Consider the following 23,823-nt stretch of genomic DNA (forward strand, 5'->3'; position numbering starts at 1 on the left):
TGCCCCGGTCCAGGAAGATCCCACATGCCACAGAGCGGCTGGGCCCGTGAGCCATGGCCGCTGAGCCTGCGCGTCCAGAGCCTGTGCTCCACAACGGGAGAGGCCACAACAGTGAGAGGCCCGCATACTGAAAAACAAAACAAAACAAAACAAAAAAACAAAAAAAAGGGGGGCCCTTGGAGAGCCCTGTACATGGTCCCTTCATCCCAAAGTAGAGACTGAAGCCAGAAGGGAAGAGCCAGGCTAATTAGCACTAGAGTCAGGGCTGACCACTAAGTGTCCCAATGCCCCCGGAACACGCCACCTCTTGGCTTTAGGTGCTGGCAAATGTGTGCCAATCAGGTTTGATTTGAGAAAGGAAGGATCCACCTTACAGGCATCAGGGAGCTTGCCACCTACCTCAAGATATCCAAGACTTCCTTTCCCTGCACTGTGAGCCCATTCTGACGGATTAAGGTGGGGCCCAGAAGGTAGTCTCTCCCATCCTAGAACCCCCCTTCCTCCACGGCTTTTTTTTGGCTGCGTTGGGTCTTTGCTGCTGCATGCGGGCTTTCTCTAGTTGCAGCGAGCAGGGGCTACTCTTTGCTGCAGTGCGCAGGTTTCTCACTGCGGTGGCTTCTCTTGTTGCAGACCATGGGCTCTAGGCGCACGGGCTTCAGAAGTTATGGCACGCGGGCTCAGTAGTTGTGGCGCACAGGCTAGTTGCTCCGCGGCATGTGGGATCTTCCCAGACTGGGGATCAAACCCGTGTCCCCTACGTGGGCAGGCAGATTCTTAACCACTGCACCACCAGGGAAGTCCCTCCTTCATGGCTTTTATTTACAATTCCAAAAGACTTGAAACTCTTAAAGTGATTTGTTCCAGGGTAGGGAGTAACACAAAATAAAGATGACTCTCGCTGGCATGGAAAGCAAGGAAGAGACAATAGGAGAAAAGGGGAAAACTGTACCAGACTCCAGGGGAGAAAGATGCTCTTAGTAGTTCAATCCTGAGCCAAATGAAGAGGGAGAAGACCAGGGTACCAGCCTGGAGTGACTGGCAGCCCCCGATGCGGTGGGAGGACTAACAGAGAATGGATGGGGTTAGGGGGAGAAGGGGAGGGGGAGAGGGCCCCCCCCCCGAAGGCTTGCTTCTAACAGAAAGGGAAGAGAACCTCCCTGATTTGCCACGCTGGAAGCACAATCTACAAAATGCTTCTCTCCAGCTGGCCCCCATCGGTACAATCTTACCACATAAAACCATTCATACCCACATTCAAATTTATCAGTCTGAGCAAAACACAGCTAGTAACAAAGAAAGGCAGTTTTCATATTTTATTATACAATGTTGTTCATCATAGAAAAAGCTTTAATATTTTTTAATTAAATACAGAAGAAATTGTTAGTGTTGCCAGAGGGATCATTTGTCTGCCCTTGAAAAAATTAACAACACCTGTTTGCAAACAAAAGCATTGCTTAAATTGAGTCAAATCCTTTGTTCTCTTTTCAGGACCCAGCCTACTGATTTATTTTCTATACAGTGTCTAACATGCAGTAGGTGCTGAATAAAGAGTTGACTGAATGGGATGTTCTTTAATCCCTATCCTCTATTTCCTGACCCTAAAGTGGATCTTGACTCATGGGGTAAAATCCTCACCCATCCATTCCTAGGGTAGACTGCTGTCTTTCAATAGCCTTTGATACTTAACCGTGGTTTAGAGACACTTACCTGAGGGAAATGACTGAGGATTCCAGAGAAAGAAAGAAACACACAAGGGCAGGTACAGCAAGTAGGTAGAGACAAAAAGATGCTAAGACCAGTAGTAAAAGAGAGACAGATTCGGGGATGGAGCCACTGCAGGGGCCAGCGACAGCAAAATGAAGTCAGAGAGACTTAAAACTCACACAGTTCAAGATAAAGAGATTAAAAGCTTGGACAACAATAATAATCTTGAAGTTTCTTTTCAGCTTCGACGTTTTATGACAGAGATAATGGCACAGAGAGAGGAAGACAAGGCAAGGATGGGAGGATAAAGAGACAAAGGAAGTCAAAGGAGACAGGTGGACAGCCAGCTATGACTGTCCATCTTTAGATCTGGCCTTGAACCCCTGTCCTGTTCTCACCTCACACCCAGCACGCTGGGTTCCTTGATGACTCAGCACCCCATGCTCACCGGGCTCCTACCGTAAGTCCAGTCACACCCCCGCCTTCCCCCACCTTAAGATCTCACTCTTTGTAAATCATCTCTCCTACATCCTCCATGATGCTTTCTCACTGCTCCAGCCCATATTCAGCTCCCTCCCTTCCCAACTCCTAATGCAGGTGCAATTCATACCACATCCACATCCCCTAACCACAAGGCATGTGCTGCTGGTTTAGCGTTTGCCCTCGGCTCCTACGAGGGCATCTTGGTTCCCACAAGAGAACTGTGGTTTCCACAAGGCTCCAAACCCGACGTCATATATTCCAGGAGTCCCCATGATACCCAGTCCAGTGCCGGGTATCACTAAGTGCTCAGTGAATACTTGTGGACTAACCAGTCCCCAAGGAGTGCCAACAGGGCAGCCTAACAGTCCATTGGTCTATTAAATAGCTTCCCGGAGGCTGGCCACGCTGGGGCCATCTCCTGGGCTCCTGCGCCCCCTGCCGGCCAGGAAGGGATCTGCACGCAGGACGACGTGGGCCAAAAGGGTGGTCCTGACCCGAGGAGGCGTCTGGACTCGCGGTGGCCCCAGGCACCGTCCAAGGATCCTGATGAGGTCGGTGGGCACAGCCAGGAACTGCAGCTGTTTTCTTCCTAGGCGTAGGGGTACATCCCGGTGGACAGAGCTCCACCCTGCCCCATAGCGGGGCTCTCAGAGCTTCTCATCCAGCTCCAGGCCCTGGTTCTCCTGGGAGACCCAGCAGACCCGGGCTGGGCTGCCGCTTTGCGTCCCCTTCAGGTAGTTCTGGATGACGGAGGCGCAGTCCAGCCGTTCCATGATGGTCATGAGATAGTGCAGCTCCTGCAGGCTACCGTTCTGCTCCTCAAACAGCTCCAGGATGGCTGCCGCGGGGCTGCGCTGGCAGGACAGGAACCTGGCCGGGAGGGTGCGCGGAGAGGAGGTGAGGGCGGGGAGGGGCACTGCAGGGAGATCCACCCCCTCCCCCAGCTCTGGTCCTCATCCTGCTCTTAACTGCCTTCCAGGGCACTCGGGATGGTGGGGGGATGGTGGGAGGGCCCAGGACTTGAAATCGGAGAGAGCCCTGTCTCAAAGCCTACTCCCCTCTAGGCCTGTTTCCTCTTCTTACACGAGGGCTTGGGTGAGAGAACCTCTAAGGTCGCTTCCAGCTCTGATGTTCTGTATTTGCCTTCTCAACCCCTCACCCACAGCCCAAACACACTCTCCCCTACCCACCATCCCAGGCCCCATCCTGCCCACCGCTAAGGAAACAGTTGCTCCCAGGCATGACCCTCCCCTGCTCAAAAACCTTCCAGAGACTCTTTCACCAACTAACCAAGCCCCCTCCCCTGACTTTCTGGCTTACCCACCACTCGGCCTTGCCCTGTTTTTTCTGACCTTTTCTCCCTGCTCCCATCGTGAAGCTTCCTTCTCACCTGAAACACACCAGACCCACCACCTCCTCTGCTCCTCCCCCAAAACAGGAAGGTGGATCCCCTACTTCCCCAGCACCTGTTTCTGAAGCCCTCATTCCCACCTCCCAGGTGGAGGAGACCGTTCTGCGTCCCTCAGTTCAGACTTCTGGTCATAGCTCCCACCAATTCTTTATTATTCTTTTTTATTTAATTGAGATATACAGTTGACCCTTGAACACCACCACTTTGAACCGTGTGGGTCCACTTATACGCAGGTTTTTTCAACAGTAAATACTACAGTACTACATGGTCCCTGGTTGGTTGAACCTGTGGAGGCCCAACCGTGGATACGGAGGGCCAACTATAAGTTATACTACGATTTTCGACTGCATGGAGGGTCACACCTCTAACTCCCACATTGTTCAGGGGTCAACTGTAATTGACATAAGTCTTCATTATTCTTGCCTCAGCCATTTCGTGTCTCTGTTTTCAACTTGCTATGCAATATGGGATACATACCGTAAGGTCAAAGGAGCACTTGCCTTGATTTTTTTTAAGCTCTCTGTATCCCTTACTAAAGGGTGACCTCCTTGATTCTGGGACCATGTCTCATTCATCCTGTATCCCAATGCTTAGCATAGTTTTTCCAGGACTTAGAAGGTACTTGATAAAGGTTTAATAAATGGGTGATTTTAAAATCTACCCTATTTTCCAGATCCAACTCTAGTCCCATCTCCTGGGCGAAGTCTTCCCTGACCACCCGTCATCTTCCGGGTGCTGGGGCTTAGCTCAGAATGGGCTTACTGATCTCTCTTGAGACCATGGCTGCGCTGTCCCCACTAGTGCCAGGCACTCAGCTACATGCTTTATACACATTATCCTATAGTCTGCCGTTCTGCCCCTCAGGGCACAGAATGTCAAGCACTCAGTATGGACCAATGACTTACATGTCAACCGATCCATTTCTGAATATTTATTGAACCAATATTTACGTATTGAACACCAGCCATGAGCCAGGCATCATTCTACGTACCAAGAACACAGTGATAAAATAGAAAGATGTCCAAAGCCTTCCTGTGGAGTCCCTTTCACTCCCCCTGCTCCTCTCCCCTGGCCTTTTCCTCTCTCACCTGCCTTGTTCTCTCCTCTTTGTAGCCATGAGAACGAGGACTGCTCGGCCCAAACCAATGAGATCATTGTCAATAAAATCAACCCTGTTCTGAGAAATAGGGTGGGGAGTAGCCGCTCCCTGACTTTTAAGTCACTCTTCTGTGAATGGTCCAGTCTCCAAGGGGTCCTGAGAACACCCACCCCAGTCCACCCTCCCCCCCACCACCACCATGCACACCTCATCCCTCTTACCGGATTTTCATACCACAGAGCCCCAGGTGGGAGGCCAGTCGTCGCCAGTCATTTCCAGTGATGCTGTTTGGCTCCAACAACATCTGCAGCCGCTCGAAGAGCTCTGGGGGCAGCCTGAGGCAGGGGGAAAGGGTGTCCTTGGAGAGGAGGATCAAGAGACCCAGCCTGGTTCCACAGACACCTCAATGCCATGCTCGCCCTGCAAGCCCAGGGGCAGGAATCCCAAACATCCCCGGGCAGCAGCTCAAGCAACCACCACCTCACCTGTTGCATGGGGGTGGCTGGGTCACAGCGGGTGGCGCTGTCCAGGATTCTTCCTCCGATGCCTGGAATCTGAGGATTTCCATGTACTTGGTCTCCAAGCCCTGAGCCAACAGAGGGGCAGGGAACACTCTTAGGGATCATGAGACACCCCTCTGAACAAGAAGCTGGGGCACCCATCTCCATGCCTCGTGTCTCTCCTTCAGCCTGTCACCGGAGACACTTAACCAGGAGACACAGCCCCACCCCAATCAATACCCTCTACCCTCTGCTTCCCCAACCCCACAGCCTTCAGCCTTAAGTTTGCTCAGAGCTCTTTGGGACCTGGGACATGAAGACCAAACAAGGTACATCCTAAGACACCAGGAGAAGTCCTGGGTGGGGTCAAGGGCAGGGGAGGTCATCTAATAATAGAGACACTGAACTTGGGCATACGTGCCCCCTTCCTCCATTCCTCCTCTCCTTGGTTCCTCCTCCCCAAGTGATACCCCGAGGGGTATCTGCCTACTCTCTAGTAAGATGGCACATGGTTCCCCAAAGACTCTCCAATCCTGATTTCTTCATGTCTTCCCTCGGGAGAGTGGGATCTCTAACTCCCATCCCACCTACTCAAGACCCCCTTCCTGGGTCACTCTCCACCTGAAGATACACAGCACCCTCTCTCAGATGCAGACAATCTGTCCAGAAAGAAACCACTTCTCTTTGATGCCCAAGTTCCTCCAGGTTGGAGGGTTTGGTTCTTTTACCCTCCTGCTAGATTCATCCAGGGATAGACAGGAGAGTCAAAGATGGAGGGTAACTTGGAGGCCAGGCAGTCCCTGCCCCTGGAAGAATGCCCTCTTCACCTGCTTGATTATGTGATTAGAGCCATACTTCCTAGGCACCAGACCCTCGCCCACTTTGCCCAGGACTCCCCCAGGCCCTGCCCTTCCTCTGCCCCTCAGCTCCAACTCACATCCTGGAAGGTGTGCATGGTGACAATGATCTCATTGGTCAGTGCTGAGCAGTCCTCGTTCTCACTGGCTACAAAGAGGAGACGTAGCAGGTGAGAGAGGAAAAGGCCCAGGAGAAGACAGCAGGAAAGCAAAAGGGACTCCAATGTAAGGCTTTGGAAATCTGAAGCAGCTGCGTCGCCCCCCATCTTTCTCTCTGCAGAGATCTGCTGCGGCCCCAACCTTTAAGAGAGGGTCTGCAGGCATGGCCGAATGAGGAGCTGTAGGGCTCCAGGGTGACCAGGAGGGGAGAGGAGAGGGCAGGAGGTAGACACGGGGCTCCTGGGCTACCTGCTTTTCTCCGGAAGCAGAAGGAGCGGAAGGGGCACTTTCCATGCCAGATGTGCAGATGGGGAACCAGCTGGCAACTGCTGTCGTCCACGTTCTCCCAACCTGGGGAGGGGGCAGAGAGACAGAGGGCCTCTAGAGGGGAGACTTCCACAAGGGTTTAAGGTCACCCTGTGGCAGGCACTGTGCAGGGCGCTGAGGGGAGGGATGGGGAGGGAGCAAAGGCAGGAGGGTGACTCAAGTGGATGGGAGGCCCCAGAGCCTGGGTGGGGACCCTGGGAGCGGTCTTACTTCTACCGGCCCACAGACTCCTCCGCCCACCTCTCCACCCTCCCCTTCAACCCCCTCCCTCCCATCCACTAGCCCAGATGCAGCCACGCATGCGCGCCCTGTCCACGACCCCACAAACACCCTTAGCCCCACTGTCAACTCCTGCAGCCGACCCACAAAAGAACGAGGGAAGAGAAGACTGGGCCTCCCCCTCCGACACCGGCTCCATCCAGGTGGGACAAGAGAAGGCTCCCGCTCCCTCCCTGCCCCTGCGGGTGCAATGCCTCTCCTCTCACCACCCACCTGACTCGGCTGGCCTCCCACGGAAGGACCGGGGCTCCGTGGGCAGCAGAGGGAGGAAGTGGGAAAGCCGGGGTCTCCAAAAGGCAGCAGCAAGAGCCAGAAGGCCCCCTTGAAGCTGCTGCCTGCCCAGGAGTCTCAAAAAGAAACTCAAGGCCCCAGGTTTCCACCACAGGGGAGGCGCAGACCCTTCCCTCCAACGGGCTCCCCGACGCGCCGTCGCCTGGCCCTGTCCCCCTCACCCTCGGAGATGTATTTGAGTTTCAGGCACTGGTCCCCTCGGGCCCCGGTGAAGTCGAAGAGCTGGCAGGGCCCACGCAGGCGCCCGCCGTGCGGCTGCTCATTGGTCACAGCCCACCGCAGGGCACAGGGCGTGTTGTTGAGGAAGTAGACGCGCAGCTGCAGGTGAGACTGCCCCGGGGCCAGCGGCGAGCAGAACACGGCCAGCTGCAGCCACTTCCGGGCTTCCCTGCGCACAGCTGCCTCCAGCACACAGGTGTAGAGGCTGCGGGGAGAGACGGTGGCAGGGACGGTGCACAGTGGGGCAAGGGAGGCTGGGAGACCAGCCCACCTGCCCCCGGGCTCCCACCGCACCAGGGGCCTCTGTGCCAGCTCCCAAGGAGGCGAGGAGAACATTCCAGGGCGTGTAGGGCAGCCCTGGGGTGGAGGGGTCAGCTGGGGGGAAGGAACGTGAGTCATGGCACAGTGACTGTCACTGGGTCCGGAGAAGAGCCAGCATGGGAAATAAAGACGCTGGGCTCAGGGCCACCATGCATGGCCCTGCTCTGGTCAGTGGGTGGCAAGGAGACTGGGAGGCAGAGGGACCTAAGACCCTAGAGAGACATAGCTAAGGACAGGCGTGCCATGGGCTAGAGTCTCAGAAAACTGGAGGGGCAAAGTGCCCTAGACAGCTTGGGGACAGTCCTGAACTGGGACACAGGGAAGAGATAGACAATTTTAGACACAGAGGTGGAGATGGGACAGGCCCCATCTAGACACAGGACCAGGGTTGGGCCAGACCCTTCTAGATAGGCAGAGGGACCACGGTGGGACACACGGTCCTGGATGGGGTTGGAGCAAGATAAGCTGCCACAGGCACCAGGACAGAGGGACTGGGGAAGGACAGGGAGATACGGGGTTTGCAGGCCATCTTGGACAGATAAAGGGGCAGTCCCCTACAGAGAGGTGAGGATCAGGCAGACAGAGAAAGGGGGCAGGAAGTACAGGCTGACGGCTGGTGCCTACCTGAAGTGCGAGAGGTGGATGCGACATTCATCCCGGGAGGTGTGGTCTCCCGGCAGCCCCAGCGGCTTCCAGACCTTGGCGTCCAGCAGGGTCGTGTTGCTGCTGTAGGTACGGGCTTGGCTGGGCTGCTGGGCACAGTGCTTGAAGGTGAGGGTGCAGGGCTTCCGGAAGGAGGCCCCATGGGGGCTACACGCCACCACGGGGCTCACCAGCCCCTGGGCTCGGGACAGCGACGGGGCGTCTGACAGATCCCACACCAGGATCAGTGCCACCCGCTCCTGGCGGCCCACAGACACAGCACCTGGGGAGAGGGAGAGCTGAGATGGGCCCAGCAGGCAGGCACAGCCCTGTGGCAGAGGAGGCCAGGCCAGAGTGGGAGAGGAGGTGGGGCGGGAGGCCAGGAGCAGGCGTGCAGCAGGGCATATGGAGAGGCAGTGTAGAAGGAGAACAAGGTGACCGTGACTGACTTGGGATGTGACCCTGAGCAAGTCGCCCCCTCCTCCAAGGGCTGCTGCCAGCTCACTCAGGGCCTTGTGTGAATTTGCAAAAGGTGCTCTTCCTCCAGACATTTTACTTCCCTTTATGGGAGAATCGTCATAACACACTGTTCACTAAAACAAGGCCCTTTACCTCCACCTGCCACAAAACTGTCATAAAAAATATATCCATAAAAAATAAAAAATATATCATATATCCATCTTTGGAGTCAAAATGTCATACTAAACATATAAACAATTTTCAAAATTATGAAGATGTCTCTGAATGGTGCTCCCTTGGAGTTGGTGCCCTTGTCCAATGTGCAATGTGAACAACTGTACACTGAGAAGGAAGCTGGGTGCTGTTACCTGGTGGGATGAGCAGGGAAATGCCCGTATCCTGGAGCATCAGGCATCCACCACGGTGGTCCACCTCTCGAGCTGAAAACACCAACAGCTTGTGCATCAGCTGTCGGATGACGGTCTGGCCTTGGGTGGGCGTGTGCAGTTCCTGGTAGAAGGCAGCCATCTCCTGCAGCGAGGCTGGAGGGCCCTCCCCAGAGGACTCACTTTCAGGTAGGGGAGTGGGATGGGACGCTGGCTCCTCTTGGCTCTCCAGCTTCCAGCAGGTGCCCAGCAGCCGGCGAGGACAGCGCCATTGAAGGCACTGGGCCAGAAGGACAGCGCTTGCCACTGGAACCCCCACCAGCAGTAGGAACTGGGCGGGTTGGAAGGAACTCTCATAGGAGCACATCCGCCTGGTCACTTGATGCTGCCAGTTCCCCTGCACCCCTGTGCCAGCCGAGGCCAAGGGCCTGGGGGGAAAAGAGGTCAGTGTCAGGTTAGCCTTTTCAAGGTCGTGGAGGCTAAGACTTGACTTCTAAGCGGCTGCAATGAAGGATCAAATTGTCTTCATCCCAGTGCACCCATGCACCCCGGTCAGATCAATTTCTTTAACAGAAATTAAAGAAATTAATTTCTTTATTAATTTCTCTCCCTCTCTCCCTCCCTCTCTCTCTTCCTTAAGAGACTGCCATGGCTCCCCATGACCTAGTACATCAAATCTCTCTCTCATGAGACAGAAAGAGCTTGGGTTTGGAGTTAGAGAATGTGAGTTCAAATGCCACCTTGGTCACTGCCTGAGCGAGCTTGTCCTATTGTTTAATGTGCCTCAGTTTCCTCATCTGTCAAAATAGCTCCCTTGATCTACATGGGCTGACATAGGAAAATCTTAAAGTAGAAAAGCAAGTCACAAAGAGCTAGATATCCTCTGCTCTCATTAGTGTAAACAACAAAACTATATACAACTGTAGATACATATTTATGGGTGTATAGATGTACACGATAGAGAAAGGTCTGGAGCAGTGCTCGGTAATAAAAATATAACGTGAGCCACAGATGCAGCTTTCTTTTTAAACTTTCTAGGGGCCACATTAAAAAAGTAAAAAGAAACAGGAGAAATTAATTTTGATAATATATTTTATGTTACCCAGTATATTCAAAATATTATCACGTCAACAGGTAATCAATATAAAATTACTGGGATATTTCACATTCTTTTTTCGTACTAAGTCTTCGACACCCATGTGTATTTTACACTCACAGCACATCGCAGTTGGGGTTCTCTCTACTTCAGGGGCTCAGTAGCCGCATGTTCTAGTGATTCCTGCCTTGGACGTGCAGGTCTGGGAGGACACACCCCAAACTAATCCCATCGGTCATTACTGAAAGATGAAAAATTGGGGGGCTGGAAGGTGTGAAAGAGGACATTCTATTTTCTTAAACTCTTTGAATCCCCCCACCAAGATGTCTGTATATTAACTTTGTAATTCTTTTTCAAAACGAATAAAGGTGAAAAAAAAAAACAGCCTCTCAGAGTGATGGTGAAGATGGCATGAGATCTTGTGGAACTCATTCTGTCGATGATAAAACCCTGTCCAAATATGTTGGTTTATTTATGCCCCTCCTTCTGCCAGAAAGGTTGGAGTGTAGTTCACAGGGATATGTAAAATACAAGAGTAACAAAAGTTAAAAGTGGAAGCAAAAAGAGAAAGAAAACCAAAGGTGGGGGCCTCCGGTGAGGCTCACCCGGTTCCCAGCATCAGACTGGGGCCTTCCAGCAACTTTCCCGTGAAGACGTCAGCTCTTCCCCAGGCCCTCCGGAATCCACTGCCTCCCCCTCCTACTTTCCCTCTTCCTCCCTTAATTTCCAACATCCCCACCCTCGGGCAAGACCAGGCTCCTCACAGCTCATAAATTCTAGCCTCTGGCCTTTGGTCCTGCTGTTCTCTGTTTCATGCTCTCCTCACCTGCCTCATCTACCTGCCTGGACCCCTCCTGCTCAGGAGTAACTGCCACCCACCCTCTGGGCCCCCACTCACCAGCCCTTGACAGTCTCGCCCTCTGAAATCTCTCACCGCTGCCTCCCACCACACTAAGTAACTTTTTTTTGTGGTACGCGGGCCTCTCACTGTTGTGGCCTCTCCCACTGTGGAGCACAGGCTCCGGACGCTCAGGCTCAGCGGCCATGGCTCACGGGCCCAGCCGCTCCGCGGCATGTGGGATCCTCCCGGACCGGGGCACGAACCCTTGTCCCCCGTGTCGGCAGGCGGACTCTCAACCACTGCACCACCAGGGAAGCCCCTAAGTAACTCTTGACCATGTGCTGTCACGTGTGGCTTTCCCACTCAAATGAACAATTTCTGAGCACCAGCTGTGGACCAGGAACTGTGGGAAGTTCAGTCCTGCCAACAGTGATGTCTTCTTCGGCTCTCATGGAGCTTCTGAGGGCATGGGGTTCATTTACTCCAAGGCTGAGTTCTGTGAGACACCATATCCTCCTTCAAAGTCCCCAGGGTCCCCATGGTTGATTCACTAGGATCTGCACTAGTGAATCATCCCTTCACTTATGCCACCCACCCGGAGCTGAGGCTTTGCCCCAAGCCCCCTGCTCCTTCCTTGCCCAACTTCTTCCTTCCTTCTCAGGACCCATGAAACCTAAGCCCCCTTCCCATCTCCCCCACCAATCCCCAACAGGGGTCACAGCTCCTCTGTATCGTCAGGATGGAGCACTGGGGCGGGATCTGTTTCCCCCCCGTGCCCTCATTGAAAATGTAGACAAGAAGGGAAGGCGTGGCATTGCTCCCTTGGCCTTAACATGCAACCCTGCAGACTGTGCCCCTGGCTGGGGACACAAGTGAAGTAAGTGAGCCGGCGACGCCTGAATCTGGTGGGGATGGGGGTCGGAGCCGCACACTTTCCTTTCTGTCCCATCCAATCCTTTCGGTCCTTCCATAGTAAAGATAATTGGAATTATAACTGTAATAATAATAGCTAATATTCACGGAGATTTGCTGAGCCAGTGTGTTAAAGCGCTCTACGTGGCCTAGCTCATTTGATTCTCACAACAGCTTTATGAGCTAGCTTTTATTTTTATCTCCATTTCCCAGATAAGAAACCAAGTTTCCTCCCCCAGGGAGGACAGAGGGTAAATTATTAAGCTACAACTGAAAGCAGAAGGGAAGGATGAGCAAAGATGACAAGAGCTTCCAGAAACACTCCCTTTCCCTGCCCCTTCTTTTTCCCCAGGGTCTCTTCATTTCCACTTCTAGAGGAAATGAAGTTAGAAGAGAAAGAAACAAAAATAAATACAAGGAAAAATAAACATAAGGAACCAAAGGCACATCCTTGGTGTTACAACGAGTGATGCTCCCCCCCACCCCCTGCCCACCAAGGCACCAGCAGCAGGGGATGGGCCAGCTATTGGGAAAGAAAAGAGGGGCTTGCCCTATTTCTATAGCAACAACCTTTCCATGGCTTCCAAAGACCGGAGTCCAAACCCCTTCACCCCATTGGGTGGCACAGAAGAGGAGTCCCCTTGCCCAACATTCCAACCTGGAGGGCCTCTCACAGGGGCCCATTTATTACCTGGCCGGAAGCAGGTTAACTCCTCCCCCAGCTCAGCCCCGCTTCTCCCAGGCTGACAGCTCTCCATTCTCCCCTTTGCCCCAGGAAGGGGAAGGGTCCCAAATCTATTAGCACAGCAACCAGGTAAATGCATACTGAAGCCTCCCAACCCCATGGCTGACCCTTTATTACCCAGGCCTCTGGTTTGTCTTGCCCCAGACCCTTGATCATGCTGGGGGGGGTAGCACTTCCCCAAAATGAGGGTCCTTTAGGATGCTGCCATCACTTGTCCCTAGGGAGTTGCCTCCTCCAGCACAAGGATCCAGGCTCCTGCTGCAAAGCTCTGCTCATATCCTTTAAGGAAACTCTCAACCTTTCTCCCACGTCACTGGTTCTTATTGTGTCTACTCCCTGAAAGATCTCCAGTTACTGAAGTACATAAAAGGTATCAGGATGGATTAGTCCAAACCTAAGTCACGGGCAGCATTCATGAGCATAGTTTATATTTCCATAGTGCCTCCCCTTGGTCCTCACACCCACTGGGCAGTGGCCCTCTCCCAAGCCCCTTCCGCCTCTCCTCCTCCAGCACAGGGTCTCCACACTCCGCCAGGCCCAGACTAGCTGGCCTGGCTCCTCCCCTGAGCCCCAGGTGGCCCCATCGCAACGCTCACCCCACCCCCAGCTGCCCCAGGCGGTGTTCACATTACCGTGTAGGTGCTCCCAGAGGCTGCCGGCTTGTCCAGGAACAGTAGTTCCTTCTCTGAGAAACAGAGAGGTCAGCCAGACCCCGTTGCCAAGCCAGCGGACAAGTGGAGGTGGGCGGGGAATCCAGGCAGGAGTGGCCTGGCACTTCCCGCTTCCCGGCAAAGTCCTGCCTCTCAGCTGCCCTAAGGAGGGGTGGGGAGTCTGTCCGTCTATTGGCAAAGTCCAGCCAAGGTGAGGGAGGATCACAGGAGTCAGTGGACTAGGTCTAGGACTAGTAGTCTAGGTCTGGAAGGGAGGGGACAGAGGGGGACACCCTGGGTACAGGTGAGACCTCTCTAGAGTGCCCTCTGCTGGTCAGTGGCTGTCCCCACCAGAGACTATTAAAACGGAACAAGGGGGGCTTCCCTGGTGGCACAGTGGTTGAGAGTCCACCTGCCGATGCGGGGGACACGGTTTCGTGCCCCGGTCCGGGAAGATCCCACATGCCGCGGAGCGGCTGGGCCCGTGAGCCATGGCCGCTGAGCCTGCGTGTCCGGAGCCTGTGTTCCGCGACGGGAAAGGCCACAACAGTGAGAGGCCCGCATACCGCAAAAAAAAAAAAAAACAAAACAAAAAACGGAACAAGGTAAGAGGAACCCTAACCAGGGCTCCTCAAACTATAATGCGCACGAACCGCCTGAGCGACCTTGTTAGAATGCAGGTTCTGATTCCGTTGGTCTGGGGTGGGGCCTAAGGTTCTACATCTTAGAAGCCCCCAGGTGATGCCATTGCAGCCTGTCCAGGGGGCTTAGACAACACCTAGTTCTACACCCTTCCTGCACAGATATGATGGTGGAGGCACCGAGTTAATGACCCACAGCTGCTGGCGGCATTGGGGCACAGCCGTGTCTGCTCCCTACCCAGTGCTCTTTCCACGGCCCACAGGGATGCTGCCCCTTGGGGGAGAGTTGAGCTTCAGGCCGTTTGCCAGCCTGGTCCTTCCTTTGACACTCTGCCACTGGAATGCAAGCTCCCTGTGCAGAGGGGTGTTTTTCCAGCCATTTGCTCTGTACCCTCAGCTCTCAGTGCAGCCCGATCCAAAGTAGATGTTCAATAAAGACTTGAATGAATGAATGGGCCAGCTGAGAGAAAAGGGGAGCCATTTTGAATCCAGACTGCCAACACTGAACCCACTGACCCACCTGCTGGCTGTGTAATCGTAGGCTAGTTGCTCAACCCCTCTGAGCCTCACTTCCCTTGCCTGTCAAGTGCACATAATAATATTTACTTGGCAAGGGATAATGATGGTCATTACTGAGCTAATAAATATAAAGTGCACGCCACGAAATGGTTACTCAGTAAGTGGTAACTTGTCACTGTGGTCTGGCCTCCTGCAGCGGAGGTCACTCCCCCAGCCCCGAAGTGATCGTCTCCCATGGAAAATAAGTAACTGCTGCTGATTTCGTCTTAGTTAATGATTCTCTAGCCTCTTGTCCCAGACTGCACCCCCCTCCCCTGGGCTGCCTTCCCCGGGAGGAGGGCATCAACACCTCCCAGGGGTGCCCAGGTCCCCAAAGTGGAGAGATGGGGCAAAGGAGTGGTGGTGAGCAGCCAGCCTGGGGAGAGGACCTCATGTCTAAAGGACAAGCAAGGAAGAGGTACTCAGAACTTTGATAGGAATGAAAGGCAGACGTGTTGGACTTCGCTGGACAAAGCTCTGTCTGAGTCACACAGGAGCCTGGCTGCCTTTTCCTATGAGTCATGAGGTTCTAGGGGTTTGTGAAACAACTGTCAGGCTCAACTCCAAGCCAACTAGCAGGCAATAACCAGGGGCTGTGTCCACGTCTCATGAGATCATTTCCGAAGCGGGTGCTTACCTCACTGGGGACAGCCCCAGTTACAGCCCCAGTTCCGGGGAAATCTGAGGGTCCCCACCACCGCCGCGCACACAAAGCTGGTTCATGGGATGCAGTGACTACAGGCATGAGTAGCCTGGCAGCCTGGGGCTCAGCTGTCGCAAGAGGTCTGGGTCTCGCAGCACCAACGCCTCAACAGTTCCATCAAGGGGACTCCTCCAGAGGCCGGGTCTAGCAGACCATCCCCTGCTGAGAGGAAGGCTTCCGGGCCATGCAGGCAGCAGCCTGGACTCCCCAGTCAGTGTCACCACCCTTGTCACTGGAGAAGGGCAGGCCAGCTAGGAGCCCCCCTCCACCCTCCTCCCATCCCCAGCCCTCCTCTGCCCTCCACACATCTTACATCCCCGGCACTCAGTCTGCGAGGTATGCTGCCTGAGGTAAGGAGAACACGGGCCTGGGAATAAATAAAGGGTCGCCAGGAGTGGGGAGGACAGGAAAAAGGGAAGGGGGGTCAGGGGAGACCTCCAACACTGGATAGAAAAGTAGAAAACACAGACAGAGAGACACAGGAAGGCAGCAGGTGAAGCAATGGACGGTGATAAGCAGAGAAAGATAAATAGAAAGATGCACAGGCAGACAGGGTGGTTCTCCCTGTCTCCAGAACCTCCAGGACATGTTCATGGACCCTTGACAGGAAAGGATGGAGCAGGCAGTCACTCCGGACACTGAGAATAACCACATTTTTTTTCCTTCTAATCCTGTCAATCATGGGGAGGAGGCTGAAATATCATGGGCGAATGAGAAGTATGGTATTGGGTGGGGGCCTTGGTTGGAGGAGGGTCTGTGCATCATCCCACACGCGAAGGACATGCAAAGCAACATGCAAATGAGTATGGCAGTGTTTTAATCAAAGACCAAGCGTGGTTTCCTTGAGAAGTCAGGCCACAAAAAAATCTGGGTGGTTGTGTTTGTGGCCCCGACCCTCTGGAAGCAGAGGGATGGAGGGGGAACCTCCCCCAGCTCCTGAGGGGAAGATGAGAACTTTGGAGAAAGGAATCTACAGTGTCACTCGGCTGAGTTTGCATTTGGGCGGGAGCTCGGGCAGGGTGGGCCCCTGGGGTTTGCTGGTCTGGTATAGCCAGATAAGCCCGGGGCAGTTGGGCAGGCCAGTTCTGGACTAGAAAAGACCCCCAAGGATCTCTGGCTCCTGCCTTCCAAATGTGGTTCTTCCAGGTTGGTTATGTCAGCTTGGTTGAGTTCAGTCTGAGACACTGTCCCCATCGAGGGCCTGCTATGTACCTGGCCAAGTGCCACCCACTGAGAGAGGCAGAAAAGACGGGCCTACCTGGACCTGAGATCCAGGAGCCAGACACACGCTAGGGGAGAGGAGTCCTTCACTAAGAAGCAGTTATCAATACTAGACAGTACACTTCCAGTACCAAATAAGCAGTGTGGAGACAGGAAGTCCATGGAGGGTGGAAAAGGGGGAAGGCAGTGTGGGCTCAGAGAAGGAGGATGTTTGCTCACCCAGTGGGGCTTCTGTGAAAGATAAATAGAAAGATGCACAGGCAGACGGGCTGGTCAGCCCTGTCTCCAGCGCCTCCAGGACATGTTCATGGACACTTGACAGGAAAGGATGGAGCAGGCAGTCACTCCGGACTCTGAGAATAACCACATTTTTTTTTCCTTCTAATCCTGTCAATCATGGGGAGGAGGCCCAGGCCAGGCCTATGAGGGGCCCAGGCCTGGGAAGAGTGGCAGGTAGGAGGAGACAGACGGGCAGACACGGGGAAAGGACTAGGAGAAGGCTACCATCAGTGTGTTCTCTTCCTCCCCAGACTCTACCTCCTCAAGGAGAATGTGGCCTCAAGGGGCCGCCTTTGTGGCCCTGCCCCTCCTGGGGCCCACCCTGGTCTGGCTGCTCACCCATCATTGGATGTCTGGTTGGTGTGACAGCCTGAGAAAGCTGCCCTGGTGCCCATCCCACAGAGTCTTGTTGCTGGTGTGGACAGCCATCTACTCTGTCACGGGGTGAGTGTCTGTTTCTCATGCTCTGGGGTGGGAACAAGTCTCCTATCCCTGAATTGCTGCCGTACACTGACCTCTAAAGGGATGGTACCTCATCTTGCCTCTTCTGGGGTGTCCCCTCTGTGCCTGCCTCGGATTCCAACCCCACCCTCTTCCTCTACCCTCTCCCAGTATCCCCATCCCTTCCCCCACCTCCCCCCCCACCGGCCCTCAAATGATGCCTAGACCCACTTACCCCGATTTCAGCCCACAAGGATTCCCTCTTGGTAACCAAAAGGCCCTAAGCCAGAGGGCTTTCTCCTTTTACCATAGAACACCTTCCTCTGAGAGTTTTTGCCACCATCTCTCCACAGATATGCCTCCTACCTTGTGTGGAAGGACCTGGGAGGGGGCTTTGGGCGGCCCCTGGCCCTGCCCCTCGGCCTCTATGCTGTGCAGCTCGCCATCAGCTGGACTGTCCTGATTCTCTTGTTCACAGCCCACACCCCCGGTCTGGTAAGGCGCCAGTGCTCAGCAGTGGAATAGGGTAGGGGAAGATGAGGCCACCAGGCCCCAGAAGCTGATAGCAGAGCAGGTCAATCAGGTGTGGGCAGGTAACGGTTGGGCAGACTTCTCTGAGCTTCCGTGGCATGCACAGAGCGCTGGGAACTTGGCTCGCTAGGTCCAGGGTGCTGCAGAAAGGTCGAGGGCCGGTTCCCAGGGCAGCCTGCCTGACCGCCCTGCCCCTGCCCAGGCCCTGCTGCACCTGCTGCTGCTCTTCGGGCTGGTGGTGAGCACGGCGCTGATCTGGCACCCCATCAACAAGCTGGCTGCCCTGCTCCTGCTGCCCTACCTGGCCTGGCTCACCGTGGTTTCTTCCATCACCTATCGCCTGTGGAGGGACAGCCTTTGTCCAGAGCACCAGCCCCAGCCCACGTGGGGGAAGAGTGACTGAGGCAGGGGGCAGGGGAGAGGAGGGAGGGCCAGGGTGGGGATAGAGGAGACCTCAGGCAGGGCTGTGGAGCTAGGGTGGGGACGGGGTGAGGGGGAGGTGGCAGGGCTTGATGAGTCCCTGAAGGTGACTCGCTCCAATGTGGCCACTGTCCTAGGTCCCCTGGTGCCACTCTCCATTAGGATTCAGAGACATGGGAAAGGAAGGAAACTTATTTCACACTTCATATAAAATAATAAATTCTGTATTAATAAGAATTAATTGAGTAGTATCAATAAATAAAATCCTAACTATCTGTGAGGGTATGATGTGAAATGTATACTTGAGTGTATGAGGTCCAGGGCTGCAGGGTGGGAATAGACGTGTCTGTACATCTGTGTGCATGTGCACACGTGAATGAAGGTGTGAGTGCACATGTGGGAAGAGTGGGCACACCATTTCCGCTCACATGCCCTCACAAACCTGACCCCAAAATTTAGGACTCGGATTTTTTTAACAGATTTTTTTGGGGGGTCACACTGCAAGGCTTGTGGGATCTTAGTTCCCCAACCAGGGATCGAAACCTAGGCCCCAGCACAGAAAGTGGCAAGTCCTAACCACTAGACCGCCAGGGAATTCCCAGGACTTAAATTTTTAATTACGTGAAAAGTAAAGTGTTTTTGAAAAGTTACAGAAAATCAAAACCAAAAAGTAGATAAAGTAAAAAAGGATACCAATTATACTTGTCAAGCATATATTATATTGATTATATATTTTGTATTATGTATCATATATAAATATATATATTATGCATCACATATAAAATATAGTCTACATTATATTAATTTTATTTAATTAATTTATTTTAATTACTATATTATATTAATTTCACTAATAACAGTATCATAGTGTATATTATGGTTCTGTGATATATTATACATTATATTTGTTGTATTAAGACCTTCTGTCATTATCTCTGATAAGATTATAGATATTTTTTATTTTTGTTTTCATATACTCTTATACTATTAGTTTTTTACATCAATTAATTGTTATTGTAATAAGAAAAAATGTTGAAAAAGAAGAGATGTAAGCCTCGGTGCTGGCTAGTGAATTCAGAAGGAGCTTCTTGTCCAGCCTGCTCTCTTCTCTTTCTAAACTTTCTTATTGGCTTTTTTATTTTCCTCTCTTCCCTCCTCTTGTTTTCCTCTCCTCTTGTCTCAAAGCCCTGATGGTGGCAAGAAGTGACTGCCCCGGGGCTGGCTCCCCAAATCTTAAACAAGGCCAGCTGGAAGACCCAGGCGCCTTGCGGAAGGAGCTTTTAAAAATACCAACCACACTCTCTAGGGAGGGGCTTGGGCATCAGTGTTTTTAAAACGGCCAGGACCCCCTCATGTGCAGCCCACCTGAGAAACACTGCTGAGGGTGCCCCAGAGCCATCTGGGACCTTATTAAAAATACGTATTCCTCGGACCCCACCCAAGACCTAGGAATCAGAACTTTGTGGGTAGGCTCCAGGCATCTTTAGATTTAACAAGCTCCCATCACTTCAGTCAGCTGCTCGCTGAAATTTGAGAGCTCCAGGCATGGATGGTCTTTCAGGGCCATTTTTGCTTTGACAACCTTTGGTTCTGTGAGCTGAGTTCTGGGTCTGGAACCAAGGACCACACAAGGGGAATAGACAGAGGACATCATCATTTGAGAAGGAGATTGGCTGTTCCTGGAGCTCACCAAGTGAGGACAAGCGAGAAGGAATCTGCAATCTCCCCGCCTCCACTAAGGGCGTGTTCTGCCCAGCTGGGCACATCGGTCACCGGCGTTCCTGGAGGGCACGCACAGTGTCCCACCCACCTCTGTGTCCCCAGCCCCAGAGCAGCACAGAGCACAGAGAGGGTGTTCATACACCTTTGTTGATTGGTTGATTGAATAAAAGAACACATGATCCCATTAAAAGACAATGCTGACCAGCACCCCACCAACACCTACAACCCTCTCTGGACCAATTGAAAAAGCCTCTCTCTTGGGGGAGGGAAAGGCATTAATAGTTGTTGGAATTTCTCAGGTGGTTCTAATGTGCGGGCAGACTGAGAACAGCTGCCGTGGGGCGTTGCTTCTCAAAGTGCGGCCCAGGGACCTCCTGGGACCCTTGTTGATGGCCTGGACTCCAGCCTGGCTCCAGACTCACGGAATCAGATCAACTTGAGGAATGCGGGCCATAAGGTACGGTGGTTTGCAGTTCCAGCCTTGGAGACAGACCAACTTGGGCTTGGATATTGACCCTGTCATTAACTGGTAACCGGGTACAATTTACTTCACTGTGCTTCATTTTCCTCATCTGTAAAATGGGGACCTCAGAGACTTTGGGGTAAGAGTAAATGTGTCTGGCACAGAGGAGGTGTTCAATAAATGTTAGCTGTCCTAGGAGGGGACCCCAGGAGGCCACCTGTTTAATGAGCACCCATGGTTCTGATTCACACTGCAATGGGGACCCACCCTGCTCTGAGACCCCGGAAGTACTTCTCAGACTTCCTAAGGGCCGGGAGAGCGAGTGACCTTCCCTGCAGGTCTGTGGGCCAGCCTGACCAGTGTTACACACACAAAATGATGGGCTCTTTTTCTTACACATTCACATGGATTTTGACTTCCCCTCAATCAGATTTTTTAAAGCTTTCAGTTAAATTGGTAACTCCATTGATCCAGGTAACTGTTTTAAATTTATAAATGTAATCTATAAATACTGATCGAGGACAGGCTCAGGAGCCACACTGCATGGATTCTTAACCTAGTTCCACTTAAACAAGTCTACACCCCAGAAGTATTTGTCATTGTCATTACCATCACCATCTCATGTAGGCATTGCAGATACTTGCTACCACATTTTATTCATGTTGCCAACTAATTCTAGAAATTAAACTGGCCCTCCGAGAGGATGCACCATGCCTGTCACGTGACTGTGACCTCTGCAGGGCAAGCCGATACCACAAGTCCAGGGGTCCAGATGCCTCTAGTTTTGGATATTGGCCCTAGAAGGAAGCTTGATTTGGGCAGTGTCCCAAGCCCTGACTGCCTGGCACAGCTTCCTGGCTTCGTGCAAAAACAGCTAGAAAGGGCAGGATCTCCAACCCCAAACTCGTATCCTCTGACCCCAAAGTCATCCTTAAAATCCCCCTCAGCACCAGCTCCTTGGTTCCTGAGTGGGAGCCTCTAATCCTCCAGCCTCCCCACCTGCCTGGCCTCTTGCCCTTCCTCTACCCCGCCTCCCAGTTCTGAGCCCGGTCTGGAGCACACACTGCCCTCGGCCCCTCCTCTCTTGTTACCTAGAGTTGTCCCCAGATCGAATCGGAGCTGCCTTCTCTCTTTGCCAGATGTGTCCCGGGATTCCACCATCCAAGTCACGTGTGTGTGCTTCTGTGTCCTTGGGCAGTGTTTTTCCATTTGCCTCTGAGTGGGCACCTGGTGTCTGAATATGATTCACTCGGTGGGTAGGGGACAGACAAGGCCTTCACCAGTGTCTGGAGAGGTGGGGAGCAGCTCCAGGTGAAACAGCAACCCCAGGAGGCAGTGTGATGTCTCATTCTACTGTATCCTAGTTTCCTCTTTTCTCCCCTGATCCCTTCATTCTTCTTCCTTTTGCCAATGTCTGCAGAATGGGGATACATAGGGGCAGGTGAGGTGGGCAGAACGGTAGGTGTATGTCCAGTGGATAAACATTGGTCGGCTGGGCTGGGAGGCGGGCAGAGTGCAGGAAGTGTTTTCTCTGTGCATCTCTGGTCCCTCCTACCTACGGGCAGGTAGAGGTGATGCCCTAGTGGAGGCGTAAGGCCCCCGAGTACTGTCAGGCCCGGGCCAGGGCCTCAAAGTCTTGCTTCCCTTGTGGTGGCCACCATCCATTCTATCTCCTGGAGTTTCCCTGCACTACAAACCCAGTTTCAGAGTCTTCCCAGAGATCCCTTTTCCTGTTGTTCCAGAAAACAAGCACAAGACCCTTTTGTTTTAAAGACTTATTGCTGATCCTCATCAGTGACGAACTAGTTACCCATCCAAACAAAGCCTGACTTTGGGGGGATTCACTCAGATCTGGACCACCCCTGCCACTTCCATCCTCAAGCAGAGTCCACCGAGGCTCCTTCCCCCTACCTAGGTTTCAAGGACCCTTCATAACAGAGGTCCCCTCTTCTGGCGTGGGAGTTAAGAGAAGCCCTCTCTGTCACGCCAGGAGCCTCAGTGGTATCTAATCAACCCCGTTTGTCCCTCTAGTGTCTATATCTCTGAGGTCCCCCAGCCTGCCCAGAAATGATCTGCTCAGAGGAGCACCTGAAAAAGCCCCTCCCCCCTCCACCTTCACCTACTCCAACATACTTCTAGGGGCTGAAAGTCTCCTCTCAAAAGGTGATTGTTAAGTTTATCGCTTTCTCCCAGTAGGTTCTTAGGCCCTGCAAACACCCTTTCAAAGGGGAACACTATTAGTCACCTTAATGGGCATGATTCTTATCAGATCGCTCACCTCAAAGACTCAAGGCACCGGGAGCCAGGCGGTGCCAGGAGTGGCCACTGGAATGGAAGACCGCGGTGACCAGGAATAAAGTCCCAGGTGTCACCATTTTCCCCAGGGCGTTGTGTCCTGCATGGCCAGCCAACCGTGATGTCCCGCACAGGAGGAGATTGGAAACTCCCGCCTGCCCTGTGACTCTAGAGCTTCCTCCCTTCCTGGCCTCAGACTCTGGAGACCCTTGGCCCCCATCCCACACCCTGCCAAGGCTCTTGGACACCCCTGTGTTTATGTCAACAGAGCGGTTGCTAGCAGGGGCAGGCTCCTGCCCGCCAGGGTGGTGCCTGGTGCCCGTGGCCCGTTGTTTGTGTACCTCGTCTTGGTAGTGACCGAGGGGCGGGCACGCCAGGGCTGGGTCTCTGGGGCAATGCATTGTTGCGGTCCCAGCTGTCCCTGCACATAAAGCACCCACTCTGTCAACGGGCTCCCAAGGTATCTTCCTTCGCAGAGTGAGAATGTAAACCTTCCCCTGGTGAGGCTGCTCTTTTCCTCCAGCCCACCACCCCACCCCGGCCTCTCTACTCCCTTCCCAGTGACGGCAGCTCGGCAGCCCGCTGAGACCCAAGGAATAGCCGTGCCTGACCCTGTCTCCTCCTCTCAGCCACCTCCTAGAACCTTGGAATATTTTCTGAAATGACCATGGGAAATGGGGCAGGCCGCAGCCTACCCTGGGCCTAACCCAGCTCCTCCCAGACACAGAGAGGGGCTGGGGGCTACAGAGACAGATTGGGAGAATTCCCTTTTGGGTTTCCATCCCCACTCACCCGCTGTCTGGTGTCTCTATACCTATACCCCCTACACACACACACACACACACACACATACACACACACACGCACACACACCTCATATACTAACTCCTTCCAGAGCCCAATCTCCCTGCAAGAACTCCTTCTGCCCCTGTCCCCTTCTTGCCCCTCCTCCCTCAGAGCCTGGCCTCAGGGGTCCTGGTAGCAGTAGGGACTCATTGGTAAAGGAATTAAGACTCTGGAAGCACAAAGCTCTGCTCTCACTAGCTGTGTGACTTTGGGGGCAAGTCACTTAACCTCTCTGATCTCAATTTCTCCACCAATAAAATGAGGATAATAATAGTACCTACCCCGACATCCCTATGAGGAGTAAGTGAGTTCATTTACGTGA

General features: G+C 53.3%; 2 protein-coding genes across 3 annotated transcripts; one reads left to right on the top strand and one right to left on the bottom strand.

Annotated features, from left to right (window-relative positions):
• Positions 1 to 1,299: 1,299 nt before the first annotated feature.
• UNC5CL (unc-5 family C-terminal like) lies at positions 1,300 to 22,662 on the bottom strand. 2 transcript variants are annotated; one of them, XM_082639285.1, is made up of 9 exons: positions 22,639 to 22,662; positions 9,120 to 9,565; positions 8,275 to 8,575; positions 7,272 to 7,534; positions 6,463 to 6,564; positions 6,135 to 6,202; positions 5,183 to 5,283; positions 4,919 to 5,032; positions 1,300 to 3,057 (listed from the first exon to the last, which is right to left on the bottom strand). In XM_082639285.1, exons 2-9 carry the CDS (start codon positions 9,502 to 9,504, stop codon positions 2,835 to 2,837), a joined length of 1,557 nt encoding a protein of 518 aa, XP_082495411.1. In that variant the 5' UTR covers positions 9,505 to 9,565; positions 22,639 to 22,662; the 3' UTR covers positions 1,300 to 2,834. The 2 variants fall into 2 exon arrangements, with proteins under 2 accessions (XP_082495411.1, XP_082495410.1); XM_082639284.1 differs by lacking the exon at positions 22,639 to 22,662 and adding an exon at positions 13,364 to 13,422.
• TSPO2 (translocator protein 2) lies at positions 15,216 to 18,511 on the top strand. Its single transcript, XM_082638255.1, has 4 exons — positions 15,216 to 15,633; positions 17,035 to 17,227; positions 17,578 to 17,719; positions 17,958 to 18,511. Exons 2-4 carry the CDS (start codon positions 17,055 to 17,057, stop codon positions 18,156 to 18,158), a joined length of 516 nt encoding a protein of 171 aa, XP_082494381.1. The 5' UTR covers positions 15,216 to 15,633; positions 17,035 to 17,054; the 3' UTR covers positions 18,159 to 18,511.
• Positions 22,663 to 23,823: the final 1,161 nt, after the last annotated feature.

Source organism: Mesoplodon mirus (assembly GCF_964341445.2).
Source record: "Mesoplodon mirus genome assembly, chromosome: 12".
NCBI lineage: Eukaryota > Metazoa > Chordata > Mammalia > Artiodactyla > Ziphiidae > Mesoplodon > Mesoplodon mirus.